Source organism: Schistocerca nitens, chromosome 4 (assembly GCF_023898315.1).
Source record: "Schistocerca nitens isolate TAMUIC-IGC-003100 chromosome 4, iqSchNite1.1, whole genome shotgun sequence".
Lineage (NCBI taxonomy): Eukaryota > Metazoa > Arthropoda > Insecta > Orthoptera > Acrididae > Schistocerca > Schistocerca nitens.
Genome location: NC_064617.1, coordinates 400,810,230 through 400,836,411, shown reverse-complemented (window position 1 = coordinate 400,836,411; position 26,182 = coordinate 400,810,230). Strand labels below are relative to the sequence as shown.

At 43.9% G+C, this 26,182-nt stretch overlaps 1 protein-coding gene across 1 annotated transcript in view; it reads right to left on the bottom strand.

Annotated features, from left to right (window-relative positions):
• Window positions 1–26,182, bottom strand: part of LOC126252792 (solute carrier family 22 member 7-like) — a 109,234-nt gene that overhangs the window by 42,398 nt on the left and 40,654 nt on the right. The window contains exons 5-6 of the mRNA XM_049953728.1: window positions 25,318–25,486; window positions 10,545–10,766 (exon numbers count right to left, since the gene is read on the bottom strand). Of these exons, the coding sequence (XP_049809685.1) occupies window positions 10,545–10,766; window positions 25,318–25,486 (391 nt within the window). The remainder of the gene's footprint in view (window positions 1–10,544; window positions 10,767–25,317; window positions 25,487–26,182) is intronic.

The following is a 26,182-nucleotide window of genomic DNA, read 5'->3' as shown; positions in this document are numbered from 1 at the left end:
ATGGATGTTTCTAGTATGCAAGGATTGCTTCGTGGAGAGCGAACGCGCTACACGGCGCGCGATTCGCAGAAGCGCGTGTTGCGCCCGCGCGAGATTTGCAACGGTCGGTGTCCGAGGCCGGGCGACTACGTGGCCTGCAGCTTGGAGCACTGTTTGGTTTCTGGGGCATTACGCGAAAACTACGTAACTTACGGTGAAGAGCGATGCGGCAGTGGATTGTGGTCAGCAATATGCACGTTCTGAAAGATCGATCTTTATTTCAAGTCACGAGATGCAAAAGTTATAGTAACCTCAAAATCTGCTAACATCACGAATACTGAAGGATTAATAAAAAATAGTAAATACCGACTTACAGGGATGAGCGAGCATTCATTAAAAACATTTCGTCATAGCGGATCGAGTGTCGTAGTCATATGTTAAGATTCATAAACAATTAAGCCCGTAAAGAGCAAGCCCGCATCTCGTGGTCGTGCGGTAGCGTTCTCGCTTCCCACGGCCGGGTTCCCGGGTTCGATTCCCGGCGGGGTCAGGGATTTTCTCTGCCTCGTGATGGCTGGGTGTTGTGTGCTGTCCTTAGGTTAGTTAGGTTTAAGTAGTTCTAAGTTCTAGGGGACTTATGACCACAGCAGTTGAGTCCCATAGTGCTCAGAGCCATTTGAACCATTTTCGTAAAGAGCAATAAACAAAGTTTGAGGGAAAATTGTTTATAAAATTCAATAGAAAATTCATGACGTAAGGAACGGCACTATAAAATAGTTTGGGTGGCATCGCACGTAATTTAAACCAGTTAAGTTATACTATACACTTGACTTGCAATAGTTTTCATTGTTTGCAAATTATTATTGACATTTATCGACAATAATTAATTAATTACTATAGATATGAAGATTTTGAGCAGCGCAATGTGTAGATCGTTATATATTACGCCTAAAAACGGTGATATATGCAGTTCTGTGTTAAAACTTTGCAGCACAGATGTCAACAAACAAATTTGCGCTAAGTGGCGAAATTTTGCAAAAACTAAAACTTGATTTACGGGCGATAGAATAATCCTAGAAATTAATGTAATATAGTAAATAAGATATACTCTTTAGAGCGGTTCCGATGGTGTGCTTATTTCTTCGAGAGATGTATGTATCAAAATTTGTAACCTTAACTGCTGAGACTGGTACTTGCATAACGAGGGGTTGATGTCCAAGCCTATATAAGCGAGTGGCCATCTTGACCAGGCGTCAGTCGTTGGTCAGTCGTTTTGGAGGGTGGGTGGCGAGCAAGCCTCACTTGAGGGTGGCCCATGTGGTCGTTTGAGAATTCTTTTTCGCGCCGATTTATTTCGACAAAGAGTATTGTTTAATAGTGGAAGTGTGCAAGCATATATTTGGTGAACTGGAAGTGGTACGATTATTTGTGCGAGTGCGATTTACGAGATATACATCGTCGTAAGTGAACATGTGGCGAACTGTGATTTCGCACCAAAACTGTTAGAACAAAGAGGACAGTGGGACTTGGAGTTCTGTTCGAATTCATTGAATAACTTTCGATTATTGCAGCCTACATTACTGCTATTGGGGGCTCGGAGTCAAATTATTATTAAAGTAAAACAGTAAACCGTCTCACCAGTGATAATTTCATTGTGTGAAAGAAAAGGCCGACGCCAATAAATAGTGATTGAACTGTGTCGTGAAAAACTGATTTTAATATAATAATCGCCTAATTCTCGTTCCCTAGCATAAACTGTACTTATGACTAAGTGAATAATTAATTCAAGAAATGCGCGGGTGTGGAAGTGTACTAATGCACCAAGTGTGGAAATCATCGCCTGAGACTCACGTGAGAGCCAAAATTTGCAATAACATTTTTATTACCAACATTTGTATATGCACATTCGTGTGAAAACGCTGCAAACACGTCTTCTTTATTTTTACCGCCATGTCGCACTATGTACAATCAGACGTTCGGAAAAATATCATCCACACAATTCCGAAATTAACAAGGTGGGATAAGTGCGAAAACTATCGCACAATCGGCCTAACAGCTGCTGACAAGAATAAAATACAGAAAAATGGAAAAAATTAGGAATAGTTAAATGACGATGGGTTTGGCTTTAGGATAGCGGCACCAGAGAGGCAGTCCTCATGTTGCGTGTAATAATGGAAGCAATATTGAAGAAAAGTCAAGACACACTCCTAGCATTCGTCGACCTAGAAAAAGTATTCAGCAGTAAAAAATGGAGTGAGCCATAGCGAAAGGCGGGTAATATACAGACAAAGAAAGAAGTGGTCGAATTAAAAAGGCTGTACAACAGAGTTGCTGTCTTTCGAACATATTTTTCAGTCTGCACATTGAAGAAGCAATGACGGAAATGAAAGAAAGGTTCAAGAGTGGAATTAAAATTCAAGGTGAAATGTACATCAGTGATAGGATCCGGTGATGAAACTGCTATCCTCAGTGAGTGTGAAGAAGAATTACAGGGTCTGTGGGATTTAATTAACAGTCTGATGAGTACAGAATATGGAATAAACAGGAAGAAAACAAAAGTAATAACGTGTAGCACAAATGAGGCTAGCGAGAAACTCAACTGCAGAATTGGGAATTATGAAGTAGACGAAGTTAGGAATTCTGCTTCCTCGAAAGCAAAGTTACATATTACGGTCTTAGCAAGAATGTCATAAAAAGGCGTTCCTTGCCAAGAGAAGTCTATCGGTATCAAACTTTCACTTTAATTTGAGGAAGAAATTTCTGAGAATGAACGTTCGAAGTACGATATCGTATGGTAGTGAATCATGCACCGTGGTAAAACTGTAACAGAAGAGTATCGAAGCGATCAAGATGTGGTGCTACAGAAGAATGGTGAAGATCAGGTGGACTAATAACATAAGGAATGAGGAGGTTCTATGCAAAATTGGTGAAGATAGGGACTTACGGAAAACACTGAGAAGAAGAAGGGATAGGACGATAGTGTATGTGCTAAAGCATCAGGGAAAATAACCTCCATGGTCAGAGAGGGAACTGCAGAGAGTAAAAGCTGTAGGGGAAGTAAGAGAAGGTAATACATATAACAACCAATGAGGAAGCAGGGTGATTGAGGACGCAGGGTGCTTCTCTCAGATGAAGAGGTTACTGAAGAACAGGAATTCGTGGTGGCCTGTATCTAAAAAGTCACAAGATTGATGATTCAAAAATATCATTTGTGGCTTGACATCCTACGTCGGAGCTTGGGCTCACGATTGGATTTGAAACCAAATCTTTGGCTCGAAAATAATTACTTGTGGGCCAACCACGAACTGGGTAAAATAGATCCTTCTTTCAATTAAAGTTTATAAAGTTTATTTGGAGTGCAGCATAATATGAATGTAAGTAGGTGGAGTCAACATAATTGATTTACCTAGACGGCACTGCACCTCAGATCCGGCCTCCGTCTGCCAACATGCACGCGCGGGCGATGTGCGGGCTGTGTGCGGGCCGTTACTCGACTTTCCTCGCTCAGTCTCGGAAGTACTCGATACAGCGCGTCATTTCACGAAGTAATGCGATGCGGCACTGTTTCTTTCGGAGCACGGTGCGGTATTTTTCGTAATGCCAGGACTGTGTATTCCTCGCTATATGATTGTGGTGTAAAGGAAGTATGAAGGAAAAGTGGTTGCTGCAATGACACGTACACTCAAAAAGAGGCAGTCTAGCAACTTGTTGTTGCGAGCATTTAAATATGATTGAGAATTACAGTACTTTTTCGAACAGAAGGATGAAAATTCTCAGTGTCTATTAAACAGCCACATAATCGCCAGGCACCGCAAATAAGCTAGAGAATGACAGTACACCATAATGCACAAGGCATTTAAAGATTTGTGTATCGTGTATTTAAATCAGGGACCTAGAAACGATGGAGAGGCGTCGTCCCGCCGTAGCCCTCATTGGTTCACAACCAGCAGTTCACCCACCACACCGCCGCCCCACACCGAACCCAGTGTTATTGTGCTGTTCGGTCCCCAGTGCCCCCCCACCCCACCCCCACCCTCACCACCCGCCCACCACCCAGCCACGTCTCATACCAGACGAATGTAACCCAAACGTTTGCATAGTAGAATAATTATGGTGTATGCATACGTGGAGACAGTTTTTGCGCAGCAACTGCCGACATAGTGTAACTGAGGTGGAATAAGGGGAACCAGCCTGCATTCGCCGAGGTAGATGGGAAACCGCTGTAAAAACCGTCCACAAGCTGGCCGGCATCGACGCTAATACGCCAGGCAGATTCGTGCCGAGGGCTGACACGCCTTCCCGCTCGGGAAGCAGCGCGTTAGATCGCGCGGCTAGCCGGGAGGGCTTTAAAGATTTAGTTGGTCACGAAACAGGAAACAGGTTGGCGCACCTTCAAAGGTGCAGGGCTGCACAGCAAGCCGATCTCAACATAACATACGAAAATCATTGTTTGTGCTGCTTGTATTTGTACCTACTTGCTGGTAGAAATCCAATGTGTTTACAGTCAATTCTAAAGTTTCTTGTTTTTAGCCTGCAACCACCTGTAGCAGCCCATCATTAAAAACAAGCTATAAGATAGCACTCGAAACTGTCAGATCTAATAAACCTTTTACTCATGACGAGTTCATTACAGAGTGCACTGTTGAAGCAGTGGAATTCGGGAAGCCATTGGAGGACAGAAGTTTTCCGAAATTATCCTTTCGCGACAAACAATAACTAGCCACATAGCTGTCGTGGTATCTGATGTCTACAGGCAGTAGATGGTGTCGGAAGTTCCATGCGGCTTTTTGCGGATTATGCTGTAGTATACAGAGAAGTTGCAGCATTGGAAAATTGCAGCGAATTGCAGGAAGATTTGCAGCGGATAGGCACTTGGTGCAGGAAGTGGAAACTGGCCCTTAACATAGACAAATGTAATGTATTGCGAATACATAGTAAGAAGGATCCTTTATTGTATGATTATATGAGAGCGGAACAAACACTGGTAGCAGTTACTTCTGTAACATATCTGGGAGTATGCGTACGGAACGATCTGAAGTGGAATGATCATATAAAATTAATTGTTGGTAAGGCGGGTGCCAGATTGAGATTCATTGGGAGAGTCCTTAGAAAATGTAGTCCATCAACAAATGAGGTGGATTACAAAACACTTGTTCGATCTATACTTGAGTATTGCTCATCAGTGTGGGATCCGTACAAGGTCGGATTGACAGAGGAGATAGAGAAGAACCAAAGACGAGCGGCGCGTTTCGTCACAGGGTTATGTGGTAAGCGTGATAGCGTTACGGAGATTTTTAGCAAACTCAAGTGGCAGTCTCTGCAAGAGAGGTTCTCTGCATCGCTATGTAGCTTGCAGTCCAGGTTTCGAGATTGTGCGTTTCTGGATGAGGTATCGAATATATTGCTTCCCCCTACTTATACCTCCCGAGGAGATCACGAATGTAAAATTAGAGAGATTCGAGCGCACACGGAGGCTTTCCGACAGTCGTTCTTCCCGCGAACCATACGCGACTGTAACAGGAAAGGGAGGTAATGACAGTGGCACGTAAAGTGCCCTCCGCCATACACCGTTGGGTGGCTTGCGGAGTATAAATGTAGATGTAGATGAATTGAAAATGCCCAGCATGTACATTGCATTCTCTATTGCTCTGGACGAATCGGTCGACAATGCGAAAACGAATCAACTCGTGATTTACACTGAGGAGCCAAAACATTGTGACCACCTGCCTAATAGCTTTTTGGGCTATCTCTCGAACTCAGTACAACACCGATTCCACACGTCACGTATCCGTCAGTTTGTTGGTAGGTTTGTGGAGGTTGTGGCACCAGATTTCTACAAATAAGTCATGTAATTTCCGTAAACAACGGGTTGCTGGTTTGTGGGCGCGGCGTTGGCGCCTGATGGTGACCCATATGGGTTACACTAGATTCACGTCAGGCGAATTTGGTGGCCAAGATATCAACGTGAGTTCACTATCATGTTCGTCAAAACACTGTAGCACTGTTCTGGCTTTGAGACACGGACAATTATCTTGCTCAAAGATGACGTCACCGTCGGGGAAGACAAGCGTGAAGTGACGCAGGTGGCCAGCAGCTGTCAACTTGTCTTCGGTTATTACCATAGGTCCCATGTGAGCGCAGCAGAATGTGTCCCACAGCATAAAATTGCTCCCGCCAGCCTGCGTCTTATGGTGGGGTGCACGTTTCAAACGGCCGTTCCCATGGGGGACGGTATTTGTGGAGACGACCACCGACCTGGTGTGTCAAAAATGCGATTCAGCCGATGAGGCGACAGTTTTCCATTGATCCAGGATCCTCCCGACATTCCTGAGGCCACTCCAGTCGTAATTGACGATGTCGTTGAGCCAACACGTGAACAAATAGGGCCCCATATTCAACAATGTACGGTGAACGGTGTGCTCTGAACCCATTATGCGTGCACCAGCATTGTGCTCTTTCGGCAGGCCGGCCGCTGGTGGCCGAGCGGTTCTGGCGCTACAGTCTGGAACCGCGCGACCGCTACGGTCGCAGGTTCGAATCCTGCCTCGGGCATGGATGTGTGTGTTGTCCTTAGGTTAGTTAGGTTTAAGTAGTTCTAAGTTCTAGGGGACTTATGACCTCAGCAGTTGAGTCCCATAGTGCTCAGAGCCATTTGATTTTTGAATCTTTCGGCAGAGATGCCACAAGATCGCCACCTATCCTGCTTTACAGAGCAGGTTAGCTTCCGAATCCCACGGAAGAGTCGTGGACGTCCATCCATTTATCGCCGGGAGGTAGCTTCACTGTCATTCTACCACTTTTTATGGATACTCACTACAGTAACACGTGAACATTCGACCAGCTACGCCGTTTTCGAGATACTCTTTCACGGACTCGGGGTAATAATAATATCATCTTTGTCAAAGTCGCGTATGTCAGTACATTTCCCAATTTGCGGACCGTATCGTCGCTAGAATGATTTCACATCCATCTTTTATCCACTTACATACTTTCCATATCGTGTCACATTCCAACAACGCAACCAGGCGACATCCCACCTCACGGTGGGCAGTAGTCATAATGTTTTGGGTTAACAGTGCATGTTCGTGAAGTCACAACAGTTTACACGTGACAGAAGAACTATTAGATCTGGTGCCAATGAAAGACAAAACGAGAAGTATCGATTAGCTGAAAACGACTGACGAGGCAGTTGAACTCGTTGGCCTGAATTGGTCTCAAGTCAGTTACCACCGATGGAACACCTGCGATGGGATGGACTCAAAATGGGCTCGTAGCATTGCTGCAAAACACAGTATAAAGACCAACAAACGATTCGTACAGAATTCATTGATTCGTACATCAAGGAGAACTTTGTGCTAAATTTTCTGGGATGGAGCACGTCATGAAACTGGTGGGCCGAACAGAAAATTATCTTCAGTCACATAGGTCTTTATATCGGCAGTTGTAACGGTTTTTAAAGGAACTGCGGTAAGAAACTGGAGACATTATTTACTACTGCGAAGTACGTTGATTAAGTCGAGGGGCATGCCTGGAACGAGTTTGTTCAATTTATGAAGGGAAAAGAAAGGCAGAAAACAACGTTAGAGGATTCGGAATAGATTGGAGACCTCGCATGTTTAGTTAACTTGATTGCACACTTCAACGACCTCAGTATTGTGAACTCTTTAAGTTTTCGCTAGAAGCAATTAATATCTGATTTAAAACGACAAATGTGGATGCATTTAAAACCAAAATCACATTGTGGCAGGAACAACTTCTGATAAAGGTGCAAACTCCAACATATTTCAATTTATTATTTTTATTGATGTATGCTCTTTTAACAGCAGAGAGTAACAGTATAATGCCGCTCTTTATGATAGACAGCTTAAGTTTTTCGAATTTCATGATAGTAGCATAACATGAAACCAAGATGCACGACAGCCGGTCACTTATCCGGGCGTAACTGTTCTGCCTTCTAAGCGACGCGCATGCATTTCCGCCACGGTTGCCACTCGGACAACAAAGCAGGATGGTGTGGGTAGCGAGTAATCAACAAGAGAGAGAGAAACCAACGTGTCAAAGCACCGCCCACGTGCCGAATTCCTGGCCACACCTGAATGTAGCTTCAAATTTCGAATGAAATTATTTACTTTGACTATTAACTGTCGAAACAGCATTCCAAGCTGGCAGGCAATGCACACAGTGCTTCACTAATACGCCACTAAATAGTGAAAAAGTTCGTTTCCTACTCTTATAACTTATCTTAGCACAGACACCTAGCGAAAACTTAACAGTTCACAATACAAAATGCTTCACAAAAAACGTCAATGACGTCAATGTCCCACACTGACTTCTCTCGCAAAGTTATCTCGACTATAGTAACAACAACTATTCTGTACTGTGCTTACACAAAGTCTTTGCTAACCCTCCCCTCTCTCCATTCACTCTCTGGACGGAGTGTCCTCTCTCATCCCCAAACAACAACAGTCATCTAACCCTTCCATCTAACATGTACTCCCCCTACACAGCTGTCTAGCTTGTTGTTGGCTGCTGCTTTTTATTACTTCCCTTCCAGTCATGTACACAATATAATATACAATTTTCTAGACTATTCGTTGATTTACATTAATGAAGTCTTTTATGAACTATGCTAAAATACATGATAGTTAGATGTTGTACAATTTATAAATATTCAGTTACTTCTTATATAATGTTAAAACTGTACAACATCGCTAAGTTAGTCTTTTCATATCCAGTAAATTAAATGACTGTAAAACTATAGACATAACTTACTACTAATATATAATGCATGGTGCAACTGTACTTACTTTTGGTTCATTGAAGACATAATAAAATTGGTATCTTGTACAAACTGTTGGCTCTCTAATAGGCTACAAATTTACGCAATAATTTTGCTCAGGGACGACTACTACGTAGTGGATGTGGGATAGAGGTAATGAGATTCCCAAATTTGCGTGCCGTGGAATAAAACCGTATGTTATTCACTGCAGCTGAGCAGAATTTCGATCTTGCTGTGGGTAATTTGGAATCTTAAACCTTCTCTACACGCCACCTTGTGTGCGTTTCCCTTCACACGTTGTCCGCACTCGAGGTCGGCAGAAATAAAAGAACGTGGCAGCATATCTTCACTGTTTGCCGCTAAAGCACTCCTCTTCCAGCTTAGCACCTCAGACAGCACCCGCCCAGCTAGCCGCGCAGTCTAACGCGCTGCTTCCCGAAAGGGAAGGCGTGCCGGTCCCCGGCACGAATCTGCCCGGCGGATGTGTCGAGGTCCGGTGTGCCGGCCAGCCTGTGGATGGTTTTTAAGGCGGTTTTCCATGTGCCTCGGCGAAGGCGGGCTGGTTCTCCTTACTCCACATCAGTTACACTGTGTCGGGGATTGCTGCGCAAACACTGTCTTCACGTACATGTACATCATAATTACTCTACCATGCAAACATAAAAGTGGTGAGGTGGATGGACTGCTGTGGCCTGTTGTGGGGTTGTGAACCACTGAGGGCTACAGCGGGATGAAGCCTCTCCGTCGTTTCTAGGTCCCCAGTTCAATTCACAATACACCTGAGACAGCACCAAGCCATTCCTGTTTCCATTCATATACTTGCAGAAAAGTTAACATAAGTGCCTTCTAGTTGGACTGAGCTCTCAGAGCTAAGTGAGCCTGAGATAACGTCTGTGCACAACTCCCTCTGCTGGAATTTTACAGAGCACACACAGCAGGTGTCCAAACTGGTAAATCCTCTCAAAGGTCAAACTTTCAGACACGGGGCTCCAACGTTGCGCACCACTTATATTTCAAACTTGGGGAAACTTCTCCCTTGCTTAAAACAATTCCAGGTGCAAGGCTTTCATCTTACACAGTCGCTTTGAAAGCTGGTCACAGACCAGGTTTCATGCCAAAGACTGTACGTAATTAATCTTTGAGTACTATTTTCATAAGTTTTACTGATAATTTACAATATTTTAGGAAGCCTTTGTACTTTTTCTTTCAGTTTAGAATGTTTACACTTTGAAGTTGTAAACAAGAATACTGTATCATACGTTGTGCCTATATGACCACATAATCTGTACTGGCAAGCTATATCCGCCACTGACAAGAAAATTTAACAATCGGTTAAAGATATGAACGCTACACTGCTGTTTGTGATGATTGCCCCACAGCGTCACACTGGTAACTGGATAATTATGTGTTCACAGTTTAGTGTTGCATTCAGTGAGAAGACGCTGAAAATAACTACATAAGTAACTAAGGCGTTTATAAGCAGCAAAAACCACAAATTTTCAGCTGCAAACTAAGATCAATTTTTAAAAGCCTTCCATATATAGAACAAAAAAGCACTTAAATCGCAATTAATTAAATATGTACCAATATCAAATGTTACCACTAAGAACGCTCATCGTTTTCTGTTATCAGAGGGTGACTGTAGTGTGCTGAGATTAGTCTTTCAACTGTTTTGTTCACTGCGGATCTGAAGATCCAGAAGTATATATTCATTATGTAGCGTCATAAATCACCATTTTCGTTCGAGTTACAAAAATTATATGAAAAGCGATTTGCATTCCCATACCTGCTAATAAGCAACAAAAACGTGTTTTTAAAGAGGTTCCTGTTCCTAACGATGCTTCTGATGTCCATGCGTGGAGTCCTCTGCTCAGACAGGTAAGCAAGCCTCATCCACGTGTCACAAGGCAGGGGCTTTCCATTTGTTGCTGCTACGCTCTCCAGAACCTTGAGAGCTTCCTCTGGTCGCCCTTTGCCGAGCAGCCATCTGGGAGATTCTGGCAAATACCTACGGAACATAAAAAGATATCAGGCTGCACAGCCCACCTCTTCCGTAAAATTGCAACAACGCTATTGCATACCTTTACGATGTCAGTAATCTCCAACCCTATCTCATGAGTGAAAAATAAGAGAGGAATCGAGCTTGAATAAAGCTCCTAAGACAAACGTGCATTTTAATAACTTGAATGAATCATTCAGTTTTTATCTCAGCACTTCTCACTAGCCTAATGGAAGAAATGAATATATTGGTACCATTATTCTTACTAATATTATGTAGGAGTACAGCAGAGGAATTAATAGAAATTTTGTCATGAGTATCAAAAGGAAGGAAGATTAGCGTTAAAAGTCCCCTCGACAGCGAAGTTGTCAGAGCTGGAGAATGACTCGGGTCACAAAAGGACGGTGAAGGAAAACTGCTGTGCCGTTTTTAATGCAACGAGCCCGACATTTGCCTGGAGCGATTTAGGGAAGTCACGAGAAACCTAAATCTGGATGGCCGGGTGCGAATTCGAACCGACGTCCTGCCGAGTTTTGTGTGCGAAACACAGCGCCACCTCGTTCAGTACGAGTATTAAAACCCAAGAATCAGAACTAGAAAAATAATGAGCTAATTAGCATAACCTATGAAAAGACAACGGAAGTGACTGACAACAGCGAGTCGTTCAAGATGTAAGCTGAAGGTTACACTCGAGTGGGCGGGGGGGGGGGGGGGCGGGGGGTAGGGGCGACTAGAATTAAAGAAAAATAACAGCAGAAGAGCAAAAGTAAAGTAGAGGTTGGGAAGAAACAACATTAGCAATAAAAACACAAAGGAAAAGTAAAATGTGATGTAATAAAGGGAGGAGCTCTATTAAATAATTACAGATGACTGCATGAGACATGTAGTGAGAAGACAAAAAGCGTGGGATACATCCTAATATCGCGAGGGACCTCCTTTTGCCTTGCGTATTACAGCAGCTCGATGTCGCATGGACTCAACATGTCGTTGGAAGTCCCCTACAGAAACATTTACCCATGCGGCCTCTATATCCATCCATAACTGCAAAAGTGATGATGATGATGTTTGGTTTGTGGGGCGCTCAACTGCGCGCTTATCAGCGCCAGTACAAATTCCCAACCTTTGCTCAGACCAATCTCGCCACTTTTCAGGAATGACGATGAAATGATGAGGACAATACAAACACCCAGTCATCTCGAGACGGGTGAAAATCCCTGACCCCGCCGGGAATCGAACCCGGGACCCCGTGCTCGGGAAGCGAGAACGCCACCCGAGACCACGAGCTGCGGACAACTGCGAAAGTGTTGCCGATGGACGATTTTGTGCACGAACTGATATCTCGATTACGTCCCACAGATATTCGATGGAACTCATGTCGACCCGCCTGAATGGCCAAATCGTTCGCTCAAATTTTCCAGAATAGTCTTCCAATCAATGGCGAATAGTTCTGGCCCGTTGACATGGTGCATTGTCATCCATAAAAATGCCGTCATTGTTTGGGAATATGAAGTTAATGAATAGCTGAAAATGGTCTCCAAGTAGCCGAACATAATCAGGGTCCGGACCATTCCTTGTAAACACAGCCCATATCATTGTGGAGCCACCACCAGCTTGCACAGTGCCTTGTTGAGAAATAGGTCCATGGCTTCGTGGGGTCTGCGCCACACTCAACCCCTACCACTACATCTTACCAACTGAAATCGGGACTCATCTGACCAGGCCATGGTTTTCCAGTCGTCTGTGGTCCAACCAACGCCATTAACGCCAAATGCCACCACACTGTCCGAACGGATACGTTCGTCGTATGTCCGACATTGATTTATGCCATTATTTCATGAAGTGCTTGTCTGTTATCACTGACAACTCAACGTAACCACCGCTGATTTCGGTCATTAAGTGAAGGCCGTCAGCCACAGCGTTGTCCATAGCGAGAAGTAATGCCTGAAATTTGATATTCTCGTCACACTCTTGATACTGTGGATCTTGGAATATTGCTTTCCCTAAAGATTTTCGAAATGGAATGGCTCATGCGTCTAGCTCCAATTGATATTCCGCGTTCAAAGCCTGTTGATTCCCGTAGTGCAGCTATAGGCACGTCGGAAACCTTTTCACGTGAAACACCTGAGTGCAGCCGGCCGGAGTGGCCGAGCGGTTCTAGGCGCTACAGTCTGGAACCGCGCGACCGCTACGATCGCAGGTTCGAATCCTGCCTCGTGCATGGATGTGTGTGATGTCCATAGGTTAGTTAGGCTTAAGTAGTTCTAAGTTATAGGGGACTGATGACCTCAGAAGTTAAGTCCCATAGTGCTCATAGCCAGCCAGCCAACCTGAGTGCAAATGGTTCAAATGGCTCTGAGCACTATGGAACTTAACATCTGAGATCATCAGTCCCATAGATTTAGAACTACTTAAACCTAACTAAGCTACGGACATCACACACATCCATGCCCGAGGCAGGATTCTAACCTGCGACCGTAGCAGCGATGCGGTTCCGGACTGAAGCGTGTAGAACCGCTCGGCTACAACGGCCGGCTGACAGCTCCTCCAATGCACTGCCCGTTTATACCTTGTGTACGCGATACTACCGCAATATGTATACGTGTATATCACTGTATAATTAATTTTGTCACCTACATCTCTGCACTAACGAGAATGAAAGAAATATTTTCAAAAGTTTCTGAACCTCTTAGACGATCCATTTCAACATTTACTAATTCTGAAAGCAGACCCATGGCTGTGTAATGCAGTAGTATCGAAGACAAGTAAATAATAAAAATAAAACGTAATACATTACAAATTCGCCAATCTTTGTCTCTATATGCCTTGCTGTTTTTTTCTGCAGCAACATAGTGTTGTCTTGACTGTGTCATCTTTTGCTTCCCTTCAATACCTGTTTACCTTTTGTGTTACGTTACATTTTCCAATGGCAAATATATTTACCTTTGATTAATTGTCAGCAGTATCCTATTCTACCTAACGATCGAGTGGTTTGTACTCCACAGATTTCAAGGCAATATGGCTGCTTCAAAGTTATTGTTTATTGTGATTCTTGAGTTTCTCCCGGCGTATTTGATAATCAAAATATCCACGGGTGTACTGCCGGTCTACAGTGTCCAACGGGCACAATATTTCGGCGATCATACATGTCGCCATCATCAGGTGAACTGACGGACTGAGCTCCTGTGAACGTGCCGGCACGGAGATCCGTACACTATGGCTGCTCAGACGCCGTCGCAATCTGTTCCACCGCGCGACCGTGGCGCGGGGCGCGGACGGCGGAGTGAGCGCGCCGCGGGCGGAGGGTATTTAAATCCGCCGCCGCCGCGACCGAACCCAGTTCCACCTGAGCAGCCATAGTGTACGGATCTCCGTGCCGGCACGTTCACAGGAGCTCAGTCCGTCAGTTCACCTGATGATGGCGACATGTATGATCGCCGAAATATTGTGCCCGTTGGACACTGTAGACCGGCAGTACACCCGTGGATATTTTGATTATTGTTTATTGTTTTATTGCTGCCAAATACTCAGTACCAACGCAGCCGCTTGCACGCTGTCAGATTAAGAACTATGAAACATTTCACGTGAATGGTAGCATCAAATGCACACACAATTCAGAAACATGAAATGCATCTGTCTGTGTTTGTGTGTATCTGTTGAGTGTAAAATAGGGTGTTCAGACAAGGAAGAGATTGGAAGAAAAAGTTTAGGTGTTAATATAAAGGAAAAACATTTGTTACACAATAGTATGAATATGATTTGCCTGTAATTGTAAAATAGACTCGTTAGACATATACAGAAAATCGCTGATTGTCTCCTATCATATTCGTGAATTCTGTTTGCAAAAATAAATTGTTTCATCATAATTAATAATGAATTACTAATAATAATTACATTTCCACCTACAGCAGGATGCAATTAAGTGTTTTAAAGCGTTTCCCACAGCCATACCATCAGATGAAAAGTTTGAATCAAAGAAGTAAATGGTACATGATTGAATACGTGAAACGAATGGTTCCCGTCAACATTATCACGTTGATGAGTGGTAGTTAACTACAATGTGTCCGAGAAAATTAATGAAGGATAATAGCACTTCCAAACGGGATTTAATAATTTGATGTGGAACATCTTAATTGTGCCAGAAACGTAGCGTATTTATGATTTCATTTGTGAAAGACTAATCCGTACAGTATACTGTGAGAGGCACCCACATGCCTTGCTCATACTGTGGCATCAAGCAGTCAGGCCTGCAAGATGAGTGGTCTGCCAAGCGTGTGGATTCATTCTTATTTATCGAGTAACATGAACTCTAGTACTCACATTTAAGTTACAAGTTAACCTCCTATATGATTAATACGCAACGGAAACACGCATCTGACTATCAGTAATTTACAGAACTCTGACTGTACACTACGCACTGGCAATACCACATTTTCTTTCTTTTTTTTATTTAACGGCTTCTGTCAACACGTGGCCACCGCACTGAATATGAATGGCGCACACATTATAAATTCGGGACATTATGATAACATACAATTCGAAGGAAAAGTCCACCAATCTTTTTCTTTTCACTATCTTATTTATTCCGATAAATTCTCTAACCTAAACACACAAATTCTATAACCTACAACAATAATACATGAGAAATTCCGCCCAGTGGGCATGGCTTTACATTGGTGAATCTCTATATTATGCTCTCGTATTTATTTAACGCTACAGTGCACTTTCTGGATAGGATGGTGGATCTTTTATTATTTCTCACACTTCGACTCTCACAATCATCATCACGAAACTATCCTCCAGACCGAGCAGTACAGAAGGAACAAGCATAACCCACTAATCTTTTGCAACTACCTTGCTACTCTCCCATGCAAACCACACATACCCAAATTACATGACATACACCACACTACGACATGAAATACAAAACACTAAATAGTCACAACATTATCACTTTCAGCTTTCCCACTTCAATTAGTATTTATCCCAGTTTCACACGACACTGCCCCGCTTTGTAATTCTACTTTCCTACTATGAACTCTGGAGATATTTGCACGTCTTCCTGTGCAATGCAAGCCAAGTGGCGTTGCTGGATAGACGGCCGACTCACCTTGCTTCTCTCTCAGAGTTTGAATCTAGCGTCACACGGAATCATATCACGCAAAGTAATATTAAGAACGTATCCATCACACACGCGAGTCCTCAACTGATACCATGGACGAGTACTTCTCATTATCTTTTGTCTCATACACAGTTTGAGACTCACACAGTACTCACCACGTGGAAGTACTCGTCTCTAATTTCAAGTCCTGCACACGCCATTTCTTAAATATTTCAACTTATGGTACACACGCTATTTCTTAAATATTTCAACTTATTGTACACACGCTAGCAATTCAGCTTAACTTAAGCACACGGAAGTATTTCAACTTATTGCTACACGTGGTTTCATTGTGACCGTTGGTCACTTCCGAAGATTACTACAATCCCATTAATATTACCTGCCTGACATTTAATTCTCCCCACAAAAGTTCCTGAAATAGAGAAATTATTATTTCAAACTACACTCCTGGAAATGGAAAAAAGAACACATTGACACCGGTGTGTCAGACCCACCATACTTGCTCCGGACACTGCGAGAGGGCTGTACAAGCAATGATCACACGCACGGCACAGCGGACACACCAGGAACCGCGGTGTTGGCCGTCGAATGGCGCTAGCTGCGCAGCATTTGTGCACCGCCGCCGTCAGTGTCAGCCAGTTTGCCGTGGCATACGGAGCTCCATCGCAGTCTTTAACACTGGTAGCATGCCACGACAGCGTGGACGTGAACCGTATGTGCAGTTGACGGACTTTGAGCGAGGGCGTATAGTGGGCATGCGGGAGGCCGGGTGGACGTACCGCCGAATTGCTCAACACGTGGGGCGTGAGGTCTCCACAGTACATCGATGTTGTCGCCAGTGGTCGGCGGAAGGTGCACGTGCCCGTCGACCTGGGACCGGACCGCAGGGACGCATGGATGCACGCCAAGACCGTAGGATCCTACGCAGTGCCGTAGGGGACCGCACCGCCACTTCCCAGCAAATTAGGGACACTGTTGCTCCTGGGGTATCGGCGAGGACCATTCGCAACCGTCTCCATGAAGCTGGGCTACGGTCCCGCACACCGTTAGGCCGTCTTCCGCTCACGCCCCAACATCGTGCAGCCCGCCTGCAGTGGTGTCGCGACAGGCGTGAATGGAGGGACGAATGGAGACGTGTCGTCTTCAGCGATGAGAGTCGCTTCTGCCTTGGTGCCAATGATGGTCGTATGCGTGTTTGGCGCCGTGCAGGTGAGCGCCACAATCAGGACTGCATACGACCGAGGCACACAGGGCCAACACCCGGCATCATGGTGTGGGGAGCGATCTCCTACACTGGCTGTACACCACTGGTGATCGTCGAGGGGACACTGAATAGTGCACGGTACATCCAAACCGTCATCGAACCCATCGTTCTACCATTCCTAGACCGGCAAGGGAACTTGCTGTTCCAACAGGACAATGCACGTCCGCATGTATCCCGTGCCACCCAACGTGCTCTAGAAGGTGTAAGTCAACTACCCTGGCCAGCAAGATCTCCGGATCTGTCCCCCATTGAGCATGTTTGGGACTGGATGAAGCGTCGTCTCACGCGGTCTGCACGTCCAGCACGAACGCTGGTCCAACTGAGGCGCCAGGTGGAAATGGCATGGCAAGCCGTTCCACAGGACTACATCCAGCATCTCTACGATCGTCTCCATGGGAGAATAGCAGCCTGCATTGCTGCGAAAGGTGGATATACACTGTACTAGTGCCGACATTGTGCATGCTCTGTTGCCTGTGTCTATGTGCCTGTGGTTCTGTCAGTGTGATCATGTGATGTATCTGACCCCAGGAATGTGTCAATAAAGTTTCCCCGTCCTGGGACAATGAATTCACGGTGTTCTTATTTCAATTTCCAGGAGTGTATTCTTAAATATTCCACATGCATACCATGTCTCCACTCTTTTGTCTTTACGGAGCACAACTATAACAGGTCTTAACAGCACAAGATCCAGCGGCAGAGTGCTGAAACATGGCCGTTCTCTAGGTCATCTCGCACCTCTGTCGAGGTGGGGGGAGACCATGCTACCATATTGGTCAGCCACATTTCAGGCACTCAAAGCTCAGGTAAATTTCATCTCTTTGGTCCCACCAAAGGTGGCCAAAGGATCGTCTCAAAGATGATCATACATTCACATTCACTATCTGCGGTTAGCAGACGACCATACATTCATTCATTTCACAGATCTCACCAAACTGGATGTAGGGATTTACTTTGTGGGAGTGCACATGTGATCAATTAAATAAATAAATTGTCATTCTTTCCCACACTGGTATCCGGCTTCGTTGTATTAATTGAAATTGAGTTATTTTACAAAAAAAATGTGTTGTTCTGACAAAAATAATGAAGTATGTTGTACCTATTTTCAACGTCGGGCGGTACTGTACCCTTTCAACTGAATGATATTCAAATAAGCAAGGTTAATGAACATTATTGTCAGTTTTTTGTTTTGCTTATGCCAAATGAATAAAAAGTATATTTTTTAAAAGTCTGTGGTGTTTCTAGAATTAGTATTGTAGTGATTTTCATTTAACATACGTCCTTTCTATAATATTTTAATGACTTTTTCGTAGGGATTTCCTCTTTCTTTCATGTCTGTGGCGGTGCTGTGCAGATCAAAATTTTTAATGAATAAAATCAAATACTACAAACCGTCACGCTGCTGAAACAGCGAAGAATTATTCTTGCTGGACCAAAGATGCATTTGACAACTCGCAAGCTACACTGAATCGCCAATAAAACTGTTACAGACATGCGTATTCAAATACAGAGACATGTAAACAGGCAGAATATGGCGCTGCGGTCGGCACCGCCTGTATAAGACAACAAAAGTCTGGCGCTGATGTTACATCGGTTACTGCTGCTACAATGGCAGTTTATCAAGATTTAAGTGAGTCTGAACGTGATGTTGCAGACTTCGCACGAGCGATGGGACACAACATCTACGACGTAGCGATAAAGCGGAATTTTCCCGTAAGACCATTTCACGAGTGCGCATCGCTGCGGCCGGAGAAAGATCCTGCAAGAACGGGACCAACGACGACTAAAGAAAATCGTTCAACGTGATAGAAGGTGCAACCCTTCCGCAGATTGCTGCAGATTTCAATGCTGGGCCAACAAGTGTCAGCGTGCGAACCATTCAACGAAACGTAATCGATATGGGCTTTCGGAGCCGAAGGCCCACTCGTGTACCCTTGATGACTGCACGACACAAAGCTTTACACCTCGCCTGGGCCCGTGAACTCCGACAATGGGCTGTTGATCACTAGAAACATGTTGCCTGGTCGGACGAGTCTCGTTTCCAATTGAATCGAGCGGATGGACGTGTACGGGTATGGAGACAACCTCATGAACCCATGAACGCAGCATACCAGCAGGGGACTGGTAGAGGCTCTGTAATGGTGTGAGGCGTGTGCTTGGAGTAATATGGCACATCTGATTCGTCTAGATAAGACTCTGACAGGTGATACGTACATAAGTATCCTATCCGATCGCCTGCATCCACTCACGTCCATTGTACATTCCGACGGACTTGGGAAATTCCAGCAGGACAGTGTTAGATGACACCCCACACGTCCATAATTGCTACAGAGTCTCCAGGAACACTTTTCTGAGTTTAAACACTTCCGCTAGCCGCCAAACTCGCCAGACATGCACATTATTGAGCATATGTGGGATGCCTTGCAACGTACTGCTCAGAAGAGATCTCCACCCCTCGTACTCTTACGAATTTATGGACAGCCCTCCAGGGTTCATAGTGTGAGTTCCCTCCAGCGCCACTTCAGACGTTAGTCGAGTCCATGCCACGTCGTACTGCGGCATTTCTGCGTGCTCGCGAGGGCCGTATACGATATTAGACAGGTGTACAAATTTCTTTGGCTCTTCAGGGTATTCACGTTTGCAGAGGCAGGTGAGGCTACGATTATTTTTTCCTAAGTCGTCTGAGCCAATAAATACCAATAGCACAATGGACACATCGAGCAAGTCATCGACTCTGTTGTGCAAGCTAATAAATGATTATATTTACATTCACACGTCTTCATCATCATCATCTTCTTCTTCTTCATCTGTCTTACGAAAGTTTGCAAGTGGAAGCTCCCAAACGTGTCCTGTTCTAAACATCTTCCTTCATCTGTTTGCATGCTATGGTCTAATTTCCTCCACGTCATCCATCGTCTTCCTTATCCTTTCCATCATTCCTTCTGGTTTTCCCTCTATAATTCTTTCTTGCCGACAATTGCTATGCGGTATACCTCCCAGCGACAATTTTTTCCTCTTTCTGATCACTTCCAATAATCTTCCATCGTCAGCTATTTCCATCATTATGTCAACTCACTTCATCTTAAACATTCTTTTCCTTAGCTTCCTAATGATCAGTCTTCGTTCTTTTTGACTAGGCTTACATATTTTTTATCTGAGACGTGAGAAATAGTTCTCATGTCTTTGTTCTGACGGAGGGTGTAACGCAAATGATGGAAGTGGAAATCCCCTACCAAATATTCCCAGCTGGAACTTTCTATAACCTATGATAGTTCCTTTTATTATATGAAGACTTGAGTGTCGTTGAAAGCACTTCAACCTTCAGTGCCCGAGCTTATCGTAAAAATGTAAACGAGTCTATTTCGGATGACCCAGCTACATCAGCACGACGACCGTACTCTCTCGTTCGCCCTCTACCCACCTTTCTCAGCTTTACAACATCGCTTCATCTCTACATTCATAATTGTATGTCTTCTTTAAATGTCTACAACCCGTTAATATAGTCGTAGGCTAACCAACCATTGATTTTTCTTCCTCAACATCCACCTCAGTCTCCACTATCATTGCGCAAGTCTTACCAAGTCTTACTAAAGCGATAAAACAGCTGAGCTGACTTTCTTCTGCAGATTTATATGAAAGCCTGTCTTAGAAACTGTCTAAAAGGAAGTTGGAAATGGCTTAAACCATACTAATACATGAATTACATCCCGTCACAATCTTCCAGAAATTCTGCCCCCTATTTTAATCAGACTGTATTAACCCTTGAACGAAGATCTCTAAATCTCGCTTTTTGCATGCGTCATCCACTGGCGTCCTTCTAATTAAGCTCACAGCATTCCGCAAACTTGCAAACGTGAGCTACCAAATCCCGTTATGTCTTCTCTACTCGTTGCTACTGGCACACTGTCGCACCTCACATTGTACTACGTGACGAAAAAATGCCGCACTGCGAGGTCGCCATGCGATTCCTCATACTGATTCAAGGCAAGTTTATCTAGCAAAATCAAAGCGGGGGAATTTTGAAAACACATGTATGAAACCGACGGTAAGAAATAATTACACAGGGAAACGTATAAGGAATGATAGGAAGTGGTTGGAAAACAATGGATACTATTAGACGACGAGCATGTAAACAGACGAAGGAGGAAGATGCTAGATTAGAACACGATGGAGAGCCTCCACATGAAACTTGTCATAAGACAGACAAAGAAGAAGAAGAAGAAGAAGAATACGATGACGATGATGATGATGATGCAAATGTAATTAAAAACTGTAGTGTCACATCGTGCAGCGCATCGCAGTGCACAGAGAAACGTGTATCACTCTGCACCACCATACCGGCTGTTTTAGCTCACTGTGTGGACTGATAGGGCATCAAACCCATATCCATTATGGAGCTATGGTTCCTACAAAAAAAGAAAAAAATGCTGTTCAGATTCCTTTTTTACTTTTTAGATGTCCTTCCCCATTTCTCGTCGTTTATAAGCAGGACATTACTTTGTCACATGACAACAGCCTATCACACGAGAGTGGGATACATTAAACTGGATATGTGTGTCTAATAACTGCACATTGCGCAACCATAATTGGTCCCCTCAAGTTCATGTAGGGCGGCTTCCCGATGCAGTACACAAACGATGAATATGTCGATATGCTTTTGGTGCTGGGTGCATCTGCCAATCAAGCTGCTGCTGCTGCTGCTCGTATGTGTGCTTCATGGTACCCTCAAAGCCACCATCCCAATAAGAATGTTTTTCATCGCCTCAGTAAACCAGTCATCTTCGTCCACAAGTAACGGACAGAGGTCGTCCAAGTGTAAGCGTATTGTTATATCGCTGGCTCGGTTGCGTGGTATCTTTGCGAGCGGCTGTTTTGCAGAGTCGAGCACGGGACACGGAGCTGCTATGTTGTGTTGTGGGTAGCTCTGCATGGGAAAGGCATTATTATTAAAGTTCAAGTGTGGATGCAAGTACTATAATCGTGAAGTAATGAGATATGGAAATGGATTCAGTGAAAAGTGCGTAAGCCAGCCGCTGTGGCCGAGCAGTACTAGGAGCTTCACAGCTTTAGTCTGGAACCGCGCTGCTGCTACGGTCGCAGGTTCGAATCCTGCCTAGGGCATGGATGTGTGTGATGTCCTTAGGTTAGTTAGGTTTAAGTAGTTCTACGTCTAGGGGAGGTAAGACCTCAGAAGTTAAGTCCCATAGTGCTTAGAGCCATCTGAACCAATTTTTGAGAAGTGCGTAAACAAGTAATTAAGTATGAGCAGAGCCGCCGATAACGTATTAGAGTAGCTGTCCGTTTGCGTGTCGTACCGTACATCACTCATCCGCGTCGTGTTCGGCCTCCCAGAATGAAACTAATGCAAATAAGTAAAATAGTTTACCACAAAGGAGAGCAATCAAGTGCCAGTGTGTTGAAGCGAGCGTGAGAACAAGTGCTCGGTCATCACGTTTCCCCATCATCAATAATCAGCCACGTCGCAACGGTTACGCGTACGCTCGTCCAAGTGCTAATTGTGGACAGATAATCATCATCATTGCCTGTGTATCTATCACCGTAGGTTCGGCCAGAGTAAGACTGTGAAATACGTGTGACGGCGCGAAGTACAACAGTCACAGACATTAACGTCGTCAAGAATACTGTACAATAATAAGGGAATGATAATTATGACTTCTCATCAAATTAGCAAGAATGTTAATTGGCATCAACACTTACGACTTAGTGTGTAAACAGTTCAACCTGCGATTTTCTTATCGTCTCAGAATATAACTCTTCATACCAGACGTAGGACAGTGTTGTGTTTAGTTCAAATGGTTCAAATGGCACTAAGCACTATGGGACTTAACATTTGAGGTCATCAGTCCCCTAGAACATAAAACTACTTAAACCTAACTAACCTAAGGACATCACACACATCCATGCCCGAGGCAGGATTCGAACCTGCGACCGTAGCGGTCGCGTGGTTCCAGACTGAAGCGCCTAGAACCGCTCCGCCACAGCGGCCGGCTTGTATTTAGTGTTGAGTGGCTCCCCTATACACGCATGCATATTTACATACATAATTTCAGGCAAGCCAGCAGCAGTGTGGAGCAGAAATAATACGACTGCACGGGAGTTCCAGGTACGTGGGGTAGACAGGGCACATGGTCAAAGCCAAAACAGTTTAAGCGTCCCCCACCAGTTGTCCCCCAGCCGTGTTACACAAGGACTAAGACATATTCTACTAACAGAGGACACATTCCTTGAAACTTTTCACCTTGGTGAAGTACACCTTATATTGCAAGGCAGTCTCATACATATCAAAGACTGCTTATTGAATTGTTTGCACGATGAAGAACTGCATCCACATCATTCCATGTTAACTCAGCACCAGTGGCCAGAAGACCGAAGTCGACGAGTATAGTTTTGTGAATGGCTTTTGCACCAAGTGGAAGATAATGTGATAGAGACTGATGAATGTAACTTACTCGTGAACGTATTTTCAACCCCCCCCCCCCCCCCCGAACAGCCATTATTGGTCGAAACATCACCGATATATCACCCATGAAGTTGACATTCAGGCACGCTTGGCATAAGCCTGTGGGCTGGGATCGAGAAAGGAGTTCTTTTTGGTCCTTACCTATTGCCAGACAAGTTGAATGCGCCTCTGTATCATAAGTTTCTTTGCAATACTTTGCATGACCCATTAGAAAATGTTCCACTTCGTGTTCGGCGACAGCTATGGTTTTAGCATTATAGTTCACCACCGCACTTTGGGATTAATGTGTGTAATTATTTAAATGAAGCATTTCCAAGGAAATATATTGGTCGTGGAGGTCCAATGTTCTAGCCTTCACGTTCCCTGGACCTTAATTCACTAGATTTTTATTTGTAGCGACCTTTAGGAACCAGTCTGTAATACTCGACTCGTTGATGTAAGCGATCTAACAGGTCGCCTGCATGCCACTTCAGCAGCGGTGACTGCAGGTGTGTTGGGTAGGTTCCAGCAAAGTATGATCCAGCGACTACCGAAGTGATTGCAAATGCATGGTGGTCGGTCGCCTTGAACATCTCCAAAGTGAACGTTGCTCGTAACTGTACGTTCCACTACGTTCCACCTCTGGGAAGCTAAGCCTGGAAGTCAAACTTACGGAATGGAAGTACTGTGCATAGCATAATGTGCAGTCTAGTGCAGCGTACCTAGTATTGTGTTTTTATGCCTCATTGGATGCAGATGATGTTACGGTGTCTACTATTACCCTCTATCGGCTATATTTGTGTCATGGACGAAACAAATGGTCGTTTAGGTCTGTGAGAAGTTCATGTTATGTCTCAGTGTTTAAAAACAGGCAACAGTAACAGAAAGAAATTCACAAGACACTGCGTTGTGTAGATGTAAACTGGATATAGTTTGATGCCTTAACTGAAAAAAAAAAGTTTGGTGCGAACGCGACTCAAATATCAGCGAGTTTACATATCCATTCTTTACGGCATTGCTTCGTCTCACTCAGGTAATGGGACAGCTCCGTCAGGGCGCTGAGTTCATGATACATGTTCTTGGCTACACTTCACGCAGTTACAGCGTTGCCGAAGCCCCGTTTCTTAAATCACATTTCTCTTAAACCTATGGGCGGGACTCCGTTTGTTAGAAACACTTTTGTCTTGCATTGGGATGAGAAATCGCATGCTCACCGCTAAGTACATCTCCTTCTCTTCAGTGTCATGCATTGTAAATTTTACCATAGGCAACTGCCTCTTCTTCGTCCATAAATTCTTGCTGGAATTTATCCTTAGTTCCATGTACAGCATATTCCTTCTCTAACTGTTCTACAAAGTAAGACTCGGTTAGAAATTCCATCACCAAACTTTCACAATGCTCAAATCAAGTTCTTGATACCTCCACAACCATATAACATACCAACCAACACATTCATCGACCCAACTAACGACTTCCGTCACGAAACGTTCACCTTTCAGCAGATTTACTTCTTTAAGTCAGTGTAAATTACACACATATCTATTTCTTCTCAGTTCTTATATTTTAATCCTTTATACAAAGATAACTTTGAAGATTTCTTATATCATAAAAATATAAACTAGAGACGTCGATACGGCTTACGACAGTGTGTCCACATTGAAAGAGAACCAATAGACCAATAAAAAAGAGCAGAACGTTAATTCATAACTGAAGTACTTACCTGTGTAGCAACAATGGAATGAAGCAGGGGACAGATGAAACCAACAGAAACTGAATCCAGTTTCGTAACAACCATGCTGCTAGCGCTATAGAAATTGTTCCCAAACAGTAAAAGGCAAATGCCAAAAAGTTGACGAGCGAGCGATGTTTGATGCCAGTCAGTTCGATTCCTGAAACAGATGTATCGATAATGGATTACAATTCCTGTCATAAAATACTCTGGTGCTGCAGCCGAAACCACATACCTCAAAATTGAACAAAAAATAATGCTAATATTCATGTCGACAGCACATATGGAATAACTAATTTTTATTATTCCTGTCCAAGACTTATGGCGACGTTGTATGTCCCATGCTGCCAACGATAAATTATCGAATGTTGTGACACATTATCTTGGAAACTTTTAAAGACACCAACTTAACAATTTTCCATGATTATTGAATGCACCTTTCTAGATGCACTGAACTATAATTATCAGTAATATTGTATTGTGGGGCATGTTATGTTTTCTTTCAAACACCTAATTTTTTGACAGAATTTTATAAATAAATGAACATAAAAACAAAACAACTCAGGATATTTTAATTATTTTAGTTCCATATGTGTTGAATCTCACACTTGGCAAGCTGCGAAAATTTCATGTCTCTACCGTCAGTACTTTTTTTAGAAAACTGGTCATTTATTGCAAAAAATGTAGTTCAGAGATATTGAGGTTTAAAATTTTTTTATTACAAATTCTTATACAGACTTACATTTCTGCGTCTTTCATGCACTAGAATTGCCCTGGCTCATAGTCTGTGTCTTCTTCAGTGTCACAACAGCCCAGTGCTTGCCTCCTTCTTTTCTTTCTTGCTTCTTTTGTCATT